The sequence below is a fragment of the Papaver somniferum genome, chromosome 3, assembly GCF_003573695.1.
Source record: "Papaver somniferum cultivar HN1 chromosome 3, ASM357369v1, whole genome shotgun sequence".
NCBI classification, from domain to species: Eukaryota; Viridiplantae; Streptophyta; class Magnoliopsida; order Ranunculales; family Papaveraceae; genus Papaver; species Papaver somniferum.
In genome coordinates this window covers 159,197,824-159,210,691 of record NC_039360.1, presented here as the reverse complement: position 1 = coordinate 159,210,691, position 12,868 = coordinate 159,197,824, and the positions used below count along the sequence as shown (strand labels likewise).

Genomic DNA, 12,868 nt, shown 5'->3' with positions numbered 1-12,868 from the left:
TGATTGACCATCGAGGCGATTTTGTATGTTGTATAATATTTTGTAGGTTTTTGGTTACACTTCACCCAGGTACTATCTTTCCGACTTCTCTCTTTACTATTTCCTCATGTTACTTATATTTTTGGTACTGTTCTTTGATTAGAAACATTGAGGACAATGTTAGATTTAAGTTTGGGGTGGGGGGTAGAACTTTTTGTTACCTTTTCGTTGCAATAAATAAACTCCAGAGCCTAGAAATTTATCCCTATTAAGGATGGCACTAACCAATCTAAGTGGATGGAAGCATTTTGGTTGTAGGAGTTGAGGAACCAATCTGACTAGATGGCAACATCTAAAGAGTCTATTCATAAAAGCACAGAGCTCAGGTGTTAGAAATAACATGATAGTTTCACCATATCTCGTTGAGTCCTTTTCACTTCTGTTTTTATTTTGTTTTGTTTTTAAACTATGTTTCTCTAAGTGATTAGGTGGGGCTCACGATTCAAGTTGTTACCAATGCTAGGGTGAATTAGAGTGATTGAGATACAAAAAAAAAAAGAGACCAGACCATCAGACCAACTGGAATAAATTCAATAAAGTCGACCACTGGAACCCTTGTATATGCCAGTTGTGTTGACCTAGAGTTAGGATTATCGACCACTGGTACCCTTGTATATCAGTGTTTGATATTAGTCAGACCGGTATCTCAGTCCATTAGGATAGGTTCATTTTGGCGGAGGCCTTCAGACAGATATGAGAAACACTGTTCACCTAGTAAACATCAAAACCATCTATGTTTTTCTCTATACCCATCTTCTTGATCTATCCATGTGATTAGTTTCGACTCCGGATATTGATGTCCATAGTGCAACTATCTGAGTAGAGCTCTGTCACTTATATATGAATTTTAGTATGCTTGAGTGCAAACTCGTGTACAACAATTGGAAGTTCGCATCAAGGTACTTCCTCCTGTAGTCAATAAGTATGCCAACCAAGGAGATTCTTTAGTGCCTTCCAAGGTTCTGTGTAGATAGCTAGGGTCTGGAGTATAAAGGTTTTGTGGGTATACCTATGGTAAGCCCTCCGGAGACAACACTCCACCACTAGGGACACCTAGGGGTTTAAAGGTTTTGTGGGTATACCACTAGGGACACTTAGGATTTTATTTCTATTTTATTTTTACTCGAGGACTAGCAAATAATAGGTTTGGGGGTATTTGATAGACACATTTTTGTGTCCGATTTGTCTCGATTCTATATATTGTTAGGGGTCAGTTTTGTACTTATTATGGTGTTTTATTTATTTGTAGGTATTTTTGGCTAATAAACATTTTTTGGAAAAAATTGGCTCGAAAAGTTGACGGAAAGCGGTACAATCTATTTAATTTAATTTATTATTTTGAACCTATTTTTGATATGAGGAGCTAAACCCCATTGCTGGCGGCGATAGAGGAAGCTATTTTTCCAACAAAAAGCGGTACAATCTATTTAATTTAATTTATTTCAATTATTATTATGATTATTTGCCTTGGACTATTATTGAATATGATTTTTATTTGAGTGATTGTGATCTATTTTGATGGAGTATGCTTAGTTTATAGACTCTTGATGCTTAATGCTTGGTATTTACAATTATTTCTTTTGAAAATCTACTTGTTGCAATAGTAAGAATCAAATTAAACATGAAAATTGCATGAATATAAATATTGGATTAAATCACTTTGAATTTGGAAAATAGTAGAATCTTAGCCTCAGTGTTCTTTTAATATTGATATCAACTTTGATTGAGTTTGCTATAATTTTTAGTAAGTTTTTATTTTAATATTAGAATTTAAGTCTAATTAATATCCATCACAAGTCTGAGAATCGAACCACTTTTACCACTATCTACAAATCACATCATTAAGCTTTTCACAAGTAGTATAAGGGCTACCATAGTATCCAGTAAATAACCAAGGATCTCCATGCAACGGGTGGATGGTGGCATTAATATGATGGTCAGAAAAGTCCTCAGTAGTGACATTTAGATTGGTTTTCCAGGAAAGAACTAGACCTCCAGCAGTTTTGGATTTGCCTTTAGGTTCTACAAACCAGAAATTAGTGACACTTATGTTACCTAGGATTTTCTTAAGATTTCTAGATTGTTTTTTGGTTTCAGATAGGAAAAATATGTCAGGGTTATGTTTATTCAGTATGTTATTTAGGTATCTAATAATGTTTGTGTGTCCTATGCCTTGGCAGTTCCAAGTTATGATGGAGTAAAATTGCCAAAAGTAAAATATGATAGGATAATTAAAGATAGTAATTCTGTAGCCTAGTAATGTTATGCAGAAATTCCTAGCATTTATGACTAGAATAATCCAAAGACACAAGTTCATTTTAAAAAAGGCAAATATGTCATTGTGAGAATGTAGACTATAGTGTTGTATGGATTTTACCTGGGGTGTGTTAAATGGATTGACTCCTTCCAGATTGCTAGTAGTTTCTTTTGTCATATGATCCTCTTCCATTTGGGTATTCTGCATGTTACTCCTTTTGGATGATTGATGCCGATTTCACTGCAAAGATTGATGATCAGGGTACGTAGGCAGGTTGTACAGTTTTCTCTTGGTATCAACCAGCTGAGGATGTTGTTCAGAATCAACAACTTTGAGCTTAAACTCAGTTTTTCTTTTCTCCCATAGGAGCTTTTTCTGATTGTCAAAATCTTTCATCATCTGTTGTTGAACATCAGCTAAGGTGGGAAGATTCATGAGAGCATTGTTTGAAGTAATTCCAGTATAATGTGATGATTGGTGTTATTGGTTTTTGGGAAGATGGTTGCAGGGTCAATTGTTTCCTCTAGTTCAGTGGAAGTGGAAATGGTAGTAAATTTCCTTCTTGCTGCAGCCTTGATGTTACTTTTCTTCTTCATCAGAGACTCTTTGCTTCTGCTGCTTTCCACTAGCTTCTTAGGTTTATTCTCGCACGCGACATCCTCAGGGTTGGTAGTGGGTATGTCACCAGTGATAGGTTGATCTAGACCATCTTGGAAGATTAGATATTATGGAGAACCATCCAATTCCTCAGAAGAGTTTTGAAGGAGAATCTTCTGTTGAGCAATTCTCATTTTGATTGCAAACTCTTCTGCAGCAGATTTATCAGTATAATGACGGATAAGAGGTGGTTTTTTCGGGTTGCTGGCCGGAGTGTTACTGGTATTAGAAGAAGAAGGGGTAGTGGGTGTTGATGGATATTTATTTTTGGAGGTGGATGCATATTGTTTATTGGGAGTTTTCTGAGAATCTTCTTCCTCTTCTAAGCAAAGAGGACCAGGATGATCGAGAATTCTAAAAATTTTACAGAAAGCTATTCCATTAAGAGCATAAGCCAGTTCCAACCAGTAAGAGGTATTAGCATCCTCATAAGCATGGATACCATATTTTAGAGCTTTAGTTACGTCTATGGTGAGCAGGACTTCCAGATTCTTCTCATCATCGTCTCTTCCATAGGCTTTCTTGGATCCTTGATAAATTCCAGATCTTATTCCTCCTTCCTGAAAACTTTGTAGTCCTCAATACTAGTCAACCTGATTTGGTAGTAGTTTTTTTTCTTCCTCCAAAGTGAGACTTCTGCGTTTCTTCGTAGTTCTCAGCTGTTGTTGATGAATCTGGATATAATTCTTGTTTCATGAGAAATTTTGCTGCAATACCTTCCAATGAAAACCCATTTCCAGTCTTCCTTTTTCTTTGGTAAAACATTGGCTTGATTTATAAAGACTTTTGGGGAAAAATCCTCTGGGATATTTAGGGAAGAATTCATTTGTTTCACTAGATTGTCAATATTTTCAGAGTTTTTAGTTCCTGAAGATGAGGCCATGAAAGAGTGTATAATGAAGTTTATGTTGAGGTGTTTATTCAAGTAATAAGAATGAAAGAGGGGTTTTAGATTGGAGGGAGATGTTGTATTGTTGTGGTGCACTTTAATTTGAATTTTGAATTGTTGATCAGAGAGGTTCAGATAGTACATATTGTTGTTTTGTTGCAGTTGGGAAGTTTGCAGTGGATTGCACCAAGAGATAGCTGAGTTGTAATTCAGGGGCCATGCGCAAGACCATGGACTCCAGCTAGGGGGTTCCTTATCAGAGCTGAGATTGTTGATGACCTTGACTACTAGCAATCTGTTGGAGTAGAACCTGTCATCCAATCTAGAACCAAGACAAAATCCATAATACGGGTGATAGATAAGCAAATAAAAACATATTTTTTTGACTTTGGTTTGAGGGAATTTCTTTTTGTTCAAACTATTATCTTCACAGTTCATGTTTATTGTTTTCCATGTGATGGGTATGTACTTTATATGCTGATAGTGACTTAGGATTTGCTCCCTACTGGAAGTCATATATGAGTACCAATTTATGTGGTTTAGAGGTAAGAGGCTGGGTAGTCCTATGTACTTTAAGATTCTCTCAAGTTTGAACTGCATTGTAGCTTCTAGGAAAGTAACTTGAGAGACAGTGATGGTAGTAGTGATATGACTTTGGCTAAGGACCAGATTGAGATCATACCTGTAGAATGTGCAAATGCGTACCTTATGATTCGCATTACAGTTGGTCTTATTCCTGAGATTGTGGTTGAAGTGGTACCTGAAGCACGTGTGGTTGAAGTGATACGTGAAGCACGTGCGGTTGCTAACCATATACTTTGAATTGTATGTAGGCTTGTTCATGAAATTGTAGTTAACATTTTTTGTTGGATGAGTTGTTGTTGGGCCCCAACTTCCTTCCACAGTAATGACTCTGCTGCTTTGTGTTGGATCCATTTGCGGGTCGAAATGTGGTGCCAAAATTGGGTTAGGGGGAGGCAGAATCCGATTCGAGTTCCTGCTTGTGTAGTAACTGCCAAGTGTTGGTTGTCGCCTCGTATTAGCCAATAAACGTGAGTAGCGTACAATAGGACATTGCATGCATCTAGTAGGATCCGGATAACCCAATCTCTATGATGTTTAATTGATGGTTGAGATGCGATAACTATTGGTCTTCCCATCCACATATCCTTCTGGAGAGAGAGAGCAATTTCAATTTCCAGACCTGATAATTCCAAGCATTTCTTTGCCCATTGATTCGATGTCGAAGAGAAGCCAAAATGCTTACCAGAATTTGAATAAGCTTCCATCTAGGAGTGAAGATCGATCGACCAGAGATGTTCCAGTGGTAAAGAAACCCAAGATTGATATGCATGATAAACATGTACTGGTTTTTGACATTCATAGTCAAATAGGCAAGGCCTAGCTGTCGAGTTTGGTTCTCATAGCTGTAGACTGCAGTGATTTGTGTATTTAAGAATCTGATTACCAATAATTTCCATTTCCTCCACTTTGGCACGTGGTAGAAATAAGTAGCAGTAGTGAATCTCCAGAGGCGGATATGCATGAAGTTAAGAGTTGTGTTAATGGTGGCGATGAAGAGAAGGTTGCAGCTCGGGGTTGTTCCGACGCTTCTGGTGGTGTTGGAAGACAAGAGCCTTAGCAGGTTTCGCATCCTCAACTCAGGGGGGTGCAGGATGGATGGGTTCTGCATGTTGTACATCCTGACAGAGGTCAATTTGTTATCAATGAAGGGGTGGTTCTTGTTGGAGATCACCGGGTAGTCTGTGGCGGTGCTACGCAAGGATTCTTTTCTGCACCGGTTCCAGAGGCATACAATGATAGAATCCATGAGAATGATTCCCTTTGCCTTCCAAATGATTCTTTGGTTTTCCCAAACATCTTTATGCTGGCACCTGTGATGCGGCAAATGGATGAAGATGTTTATGATATTGCTATATTTGGTCCTGGGAAGATTATAGATCCGCATGAGATTGCAGAGGATACGGTACTTCCCTTGCCCCAACCAAAGGATGGAGGGAGCTATTCCGTCCCTAGGAGATGTGCCGCACCAGAAGACATTGTTGCTGAAATGAGAGGGGCAGGAGATGATGCAGGAGGGTCTGGAGTTGCACCAGGGGCTTGACCAGGAGGCAGCTAGCTCCTGAACTTTGGTGATGTAAGTATCCCATTTTTTTGTTTTTTGCGGTGTTCTACTTATATACTCCAGACAAGTGATTTTGAAACTAGTGGTGTTGAAATTGGTATCATGTGAACTGGAATTGAAGACAATGGGTGAATGTATAGATGAATGGATATGTTTATGGTTTGTTATAATGTGAGCTAAGTTTGAAATTGTGTATTGAAGTTTTTTATTGTCCATGATTTGAAACATAGCATAAAAGGTAAGGTTTACATGGTTAAAAGGATGAAAAGCAGGGAGGGGCTGTGGAATGGTTGTTATGCAGGTTTTCATGGGTTTTCTGTGTGTTGGTTTGTTTATTTGAGAGCTTATAAGTATTGACCCAAATGTTAGCATACTTAGAGTTCCTGAAAGATATATGTTTAGACATACAATAACTAAAAGATAGGAGAGAGTAGTGCAAATACATACCAGTAGAGTAAACAGACATCAGAGAGGTAGGGAGATTAGCACAAAGGACTAAGAGGTCAGCACTTGCCAGCAGATGAGTCATGACTAGAGTAGCTTGATGAGATCTGATTGGCAGTCTACAGTTGTCATGCTCGAGTTCATCAGTGGATTTACCAGCCTTGCATAGAGATTCTGGAAGGGAGATGAAGATCCAAGAGTGGTTTGATTTTTCCTTTATAGGTAAACTGAGGATGATGGTAAGGTGAGTTCGTAGGTTTAATCTGTTAAAACCAATTAGTAAGAAGTTTCCAGGATAGGCATTGATCTTCAATTTCAAATTTACACCTTTGAAATTGGGTTTAAGGTTATAGAAATTGAAGCACTGCAGAAATCCAGGTTCTAGGATACCAGAGATGGTGATTTGAGGGACAAAACTAATACCAATATTGATTTGGGTAGCAGTAGTGATACCAGTGATGGAGGTGATGACTATGTTGCCTGTGAGGTGTGTGATTTCAACGAAATTTGGGTTGTCTTTGAATTCAGAAGTTGAATTCATCTTCGCAGTTCCAGAGATTACTCGAGTGATTTCTTTCCTTGAGAGGATCCTGTGATTTTTTGATTGATACAGTTGCAGTGACATTGATTAGGATGAGTTTTGGTTGTCATTGGTTAAACTCCGGTTAGAACATCCGGTGGAAACTAGCCGTTGAGTCGACCGTTGAGGGAAGCAGACAAGAACAAAACGGGAGGTTAACAAAGAGGAAGAAGAAACCGGGAAAGGAGAGAGGAGAGAAGGGAGCTCATATTCACATGAATGTTTTTTTTTTTTTTTTTTTTTTTGTAATTATGGATTGTTATATATTTAGTTCTAATTATTAAAGCTTTTCACAGTTTGTGTCTTAGTTTATAAGAAATAAATAAATTTTTGTTTGTTGATAATAGTTGAGATCCGAATCTAAATTTCATAAAATTATCAGCCAATGTCAATCCTCTTTTAGTGGTTTTAACTGTAACAAAACAGTAAACAAAGAGACAAAATTGGCCGGCCTGAAAAGAGGATACCCTTGGCCGTGAGTTTTCCAATTTTTTTCAGTTTTTTTTTTGGAGCTACCTTTCAGGATCATCCTTTTTATGTGCTGGTTTCTCTTATTACATGGCACATGGTGAAGTGACTCTGTAGTTGACCTTTAACGAAGTTCGATTTTTTTTTCTTCTTTTCTTTGACCAGTGCTATGAAGCATTTTTAGACTTTCTAGTGCACAATTGACATAAAACTTAAGCCGTATGTTCTGCTATTCGATAAAAAAAAAAAAAAAACAAGTTCAATAAATTTAAAATCTAATGATTTAGAAGTATATGCTCATTCTGCTTGTATTTTTTTTTCTTTTATCTAAGCAACAAACTGCAGTTTTATCTAATTTATACGAACTTATGCCTCACATACAACCACACACAATCGTATCATTTACATGAAAATATGTTTCATAAAACCAATAGCTTTGTGATATCCGCAATTTGAACTAGTCATGGATTATTTTTGGAGATTTCAATGATTTTACTTCTATAGAGGAAAAGAAAAGGGCAGGGATTCTCCTAGTTTTGTATGAGAGAGAGTTTAATGAATGCATTGATTATTGTGATTTAATCTAGTCTCCAAAAATTGCACGATTTATAAAGGGGATACCAGTCCTACTAACTGCTGATACCATTTCATCGATCCAACAGTCAGGATCGGTGGGATTTTTTTGTCCTATATGAAACGGTATCAGCACTTAGTAGAACTGGTATCCCCTTTATAAATCATGAAAAATTGGTTTGAAAATTCCTGTCCAATGGGTGAAAACAAGTGCATGCAGCAACCACTATGGCCAATTTTTTTATCTAGATTGTAGATTATAGCTAACCTTTGGCTAGTGGGTGCAAGAGATAGCAACATCCACTAGTAATGGTTTAGCTTGCACGAACTCAGTTTCTGTAAAAATAAATACCGAGTATTTGACCCAGTAATTTAGAATCTGTCTTCATTTTCACATATTACCTATATTCTTTTGTTTTTTCTTATTTGTAAGTAGAGTAACCAGTACATATGATAAAATAACAACTCGTTCAAACTTAGTTCTCCTATTTATACATACAACAACAAGTATATTGGATAAAAAAATAACTTAACGAAAACACAATTTTCCTATATGTGATCTTTCTGTCACCGTAAATCCGAACACCGTAAGCTATTTTTTCTTATATAACAAGGAAATACGGACCATCATATTTACTCCACCTAAAAATGTAAATTTCAAATTTTACGTAATACAACTAGCAAAATATGTAATCCTGACTTCGCCACTGACTCACTTCCCTGCGTTAAATTTTTATTTTTTTCCAAAACTAGGCAAAGTGATTTATTTGACTAGTCTCCTAAAAGGTACAAAAATGTTAGGTGAGACTTGAGAGGGCTCTTAGCGGGAAATTGCCTGTGTAAAGCCATAAACAGAACACCACTGGATTTAGCAACTGAAAAGTGAATTATCCACAAAAGACAATATTATACAAAAAAAATAATATTAAAAGAAAAAATTCCAAAAATAATATTAAAAATTCCGAGAAAGAGTAATAATATTAAAAATTCCAAAAAGAACGCTGTCTAAATGACCAAAATACCCTTCAAAAAACAGAACTTCTTTTTCTCTGGAATTTTTGAACTTTCTTTTTTCTAAACTCTTATTCCTCTTCAAAAGGGAATTCGATTCTGGTTTTTGCCGAAGAAATTTCTACAGAGAGAAAGAGAAAAACAAGGAGGAAGAAGAAGAACAACAAGATGTCTTCTTCGTCAGCTACAGTTGGAGTTGACAAAGCAACAAGTGATCTTCTAATTGGTCCTGATTGGACAATGAACATAGATATCTGTGATTCTATCAATAATCATCGATGGTAAAATTCATCGAAACCCGGACTCCATTTTGTTAAAATTTTCCATCTTTGTGTTTAGGAAATAGGGTTCCTGTTAGTTTCTTCAAATTATATGATTGCAGCATGAAAAAATTCAATGTTCTTCAGAGTTTAATAAATTTTGTTGTGTTTTATGACTGTTTTACCCTTCAGTTAGGGTGTAATTTTGGTGATTATGTGTTGAATTTGGATAACTGGGTTTGTTTTTGTTGAATTGATGGTGGTTTTGATTGATGTGTGTATATTAGGCAAGCTAAAGATGTTATTAAGGCTTTAAAGAAACGTTTGCAACATAAGAATCCGAAAGTTCAACTTCTCGCGTTAACGGTATGTGTATTGTTGTTGTTGTGATTTGTGGTAGGGTAGGTGATCGATGACAAAAGGGGTTTGATTATGATGTTTGTTTGCTTTGATGCAGCTTTTGGAGACAATGGTTAAGAATTGCGGTGATATCGTGCATTTCCAGATTGCGGATAGGAATATTTTGCAGGAGATGATTAAAATTGTGAGGAAGAAGGTAAGTTTTTGTGTTTTGCAGTACGGGTGAGTGTGGTTGCATTCTTCAAGAAGGGTTAGTGAAAAGATTTTTGTGTTGGTTTTGTTCAGATGGATATGCATGTGAGGGATAAGATTTTGGTATTGTTAGATTCTTGGCAAGAAGCGTTCGGTGGAGCTGGTGGCAAGTATCCACAATATTACTGGGCATATGAAGAATTAAGGGTAAGCAGCTATTTTCTAAAGTATCTTTCGTGACTTGAATTGGCTTGCTGATTGTAATGATTCGCTGGAAACTTACCTTAAAAGCTCGTCATATCAAGTTAACTAAATAGGGTATTGTTTAAATGGCAGAGATCTGGTGTACAATTTCCTGAGCGTTCAAGAGATGCAGCTCCAATACATACACCGCCTGCTGCGCCTTCAGCGCCAAGACATTCTCAGGCTGGCTATGGAATGCCAAGTGATACTTCACGGAGACTTGATGAAGCTATGGCATCAGAATCGGAAAACTTAAGGTGAGACGTGTGATCGGATATGTTTTTGTTGGCAACTCTTGTTATTTATGGACTTTCCTTATATGGTGTAACTGTTGGGTTTTTGAGGTTCTGCTTCGAGTCGCCTGTTTTATTAAATCTATTTCTATTTATTTCAGTATGGCAAATTTGTATTCTATGCGAAGTGTTCAGGAGCTCCTAAGTGACATGTTACAAGCTGTGAACCCAACTGACCGTGAGGTAAGTAGTTTCATTTTTTCTGAAAATATCTAAACACGTGTATAAACAACAAGCAAGGTCAAGTACCATGCATCTTGGATATTTTTGTTCGGAAGTGAGAAATTATCGAACCAATGCTGATACTGCTTCCACTTTGGAGGATGTTGGATTATGATTAACCATATCCCTTTAAATGCTTTTTGTAGGCTATTAAAGATGAAGTGATAGTTGATTTGGTTAGCCAGTGCCGCTCCCACCAGAAAAAGCTTATGCAGATGTTGACTTCGACTGGGTGAGGATTTCTTCACTTTCTCCCTATTCCTAATGGATACACTATATCGGCATCAAAATTGTTAGTCTGGGTTATGAAACTGCTGAATTAAAGATTTTTGGGTGTTTTTCGTAGTTACATGTGACGTCAGTGCTATCATCTAAATTAATTGGCTTAGCTTCTTATTTTTCTGTTCCATGTTTTCTGCAGAGACGAGCAGCTTCTTGGTCAGGGTCTTGAATTGAATGACAGCTTACAGAGTGTGTTAGCGAAGCATGATGCCATAGCATCTGGATCACCCTTGCCTGCTGAGATGATCAATAACTCGCCATCTGGATCACCCTTGCCTGCTGAGGTGACCTATAATAACTCAGCCAGCCCTGTGCCAACCGAAGTAAGAGATGCCAGTCCGAGATCAAATCCTGCTGCTACTAGTATTGCATCTGCCACAAGTAGCCAACTGGAAGAGGAGGATGATGAGGACGACGACTTTGCACAGTTGGCGCGCAGGTAGGTCACTCGAACTCTACTCCCGGCTCTCTAATATAAAAACTAAAAAACAAATACTATTAAATGACCAAAATACCCTTTAGAGAACTTTTGTGTTTTTATGGATGCAGGCGTACAAAGGCAAGTGCGATATCATCTGAAATTAGTGTCCAGAGTGATGGTGCAGTTCCACCGCCCTCAACATCTAGCCCAAGTAATGCATTGGTTCTGACAACGCCACCTCCTGCAGTTCGGACCAGCACCGCCACAAAAGAACAGGACATAATTGACCTACTGAGCATCACTTTGTCTACAACTTCAGTATCACCTCATGCGCCTCAATCCAACAGTAACCAAACCATGAATCAGGTCCCTTACTCCACCACCACTGAAGGGAATCCCTATGGCTCGCAGGTTTACGCTGAAAATCAAGGACAAGCAACTTATAGCAATTATATAGCACCATGGGCACTGCCCCAACCACAATCGCAACAATGGGTTGCACCACAGCCTCAACCATGGGCTGGACAACAATCTCAACCACGGCCACAGCAATGGGTTGCACAACAATCTCAACCGCAGGCTCAACAGTGGGCTGCGCAACAAGCTCAACCACAGTCACAACAAACACAACCATGGGTTCAGCACCAAGCTCAACCACCACAAGCACGAGCGCAGCCACAACAATGGGCTGAACAACAAGCTCCTCAACATCCCCAACAACAACCTCAAGCTCAGGCTCAGCACCAAGTTCAACCACAACAACCACAGCCTCAACCATGGGCTCAGCACCAAGCTCAACCACAACAACAACAACCTCAAGCTCAGGCTCAGCACCAACCTCAACCATGGGCTCAGAACCAAGCTCAACCACAACCACCACAGTCGCAGCCACAACAATGGGCACAACCAGAATCACAACCTCAGCCACAACCGTGGGTGCAGCAGCAAGCTCAAACACAACCACAAACACAAACACAACCCTGGGCTCAACCACAATCACAGCAGTGGGGTCAACAGCAAGCTCAAGGACAATCACAAGCATGGGCTCAACGACAACAGCAATCACAACCACAACCTCAAGGTGCTCAGCAATCTTTCAATTACCCTCCGCCACCATGGGCAACTGCTACTACTACCACGACGCAAGCAGCTAAATATTTGCAGAGCCACAACTCTTTTCCCGCAAGAGGAAGCAATGGATCAGCTATCTCCGAAGGACACAAACCGTTTATTCCCTCATATAGATTGTTTGAAGATCTGAACGTGCTTGGAAGTTCAGATGGAGCTAGCACCAACTCCCCGAGAATGTCAGGCCAAAGCATGTTGGGTGGAAGAAAGTAAATGAGTGATGATTGATTGTGTTTATATAAAAATCTCACATTCTTTACTATTGTTACTCTTGAAGACCTTTTTCAAATGTCAGCGGCCGTAGTGTATATTTTAGGGTTATCTTCTACGATATTTCGACATCATTAACTTGCATGCATAGAAACATCCACATATATTAGTTACCTTTCCTTTTTCCTCTGTA

At 38.4% G+C, this 12,868-nt stretch overlaps 1 protein-coding gene across 1 annotated transcript; it reads left to right on the top strand.

Moving 5' to 3' along the window:
- The first annotated feature begins 9,131 nt into the window (after window positions 1-9,131).
- On the top strand, window positions 9,132-12,865 carry LOC113357788 (TOM1-like protein 6). The gene is made up of 9 exons (XM_026601244.1): window positions 9,132-9,345; window positions 9,612-9,690; window positions 9,782-9,880; window positions 9,970-10,083; window positions 10,213-10,376; window positions 10,514-10,595; window positions 10,781-10,866; window positions 11,056-11,355; window positions 11,466-12,865. Exons 1-9 carry the CDS (start codon window positions 9,233-9,235, stop codon window positions 12,676-12,678), a joined length of 2,250 nt encoding a protein of 749 aa, XP_026457029.1. The 5' UTR covers window positions 9,132-9,232; the 3' UTR covers window positions 12,679-12,865.
- The last annotated feature ends 3 nt before the right edge of the window (window positions 12,866-12,868 follow it).

Bases quoted from the DNA above. Each gene is read 5' to 3' on its own strand.
- LOC113357788 (XM_026601244.1), top strand. From the start codon at position 9,233: ATGTCTTCTTCGTCAGCTACAGTTGGAGTTGACAAAGCAACAAGTGAT. The intron at 10,377-10,513 runs GTGAGACGTGTG...TATTTATTTCAG, and splicing joins TCAGAATCGGAAAACTTAAG to TATGGCAAATTTGTATTCTA. The intron at 10,596-10,780 runs GTAAGTAGTTTC...TGCTTTTTGTAG, and splicing joins TGAACCCAACTGACCGTGAG to GCTATTAAAGATGAAGTGAT.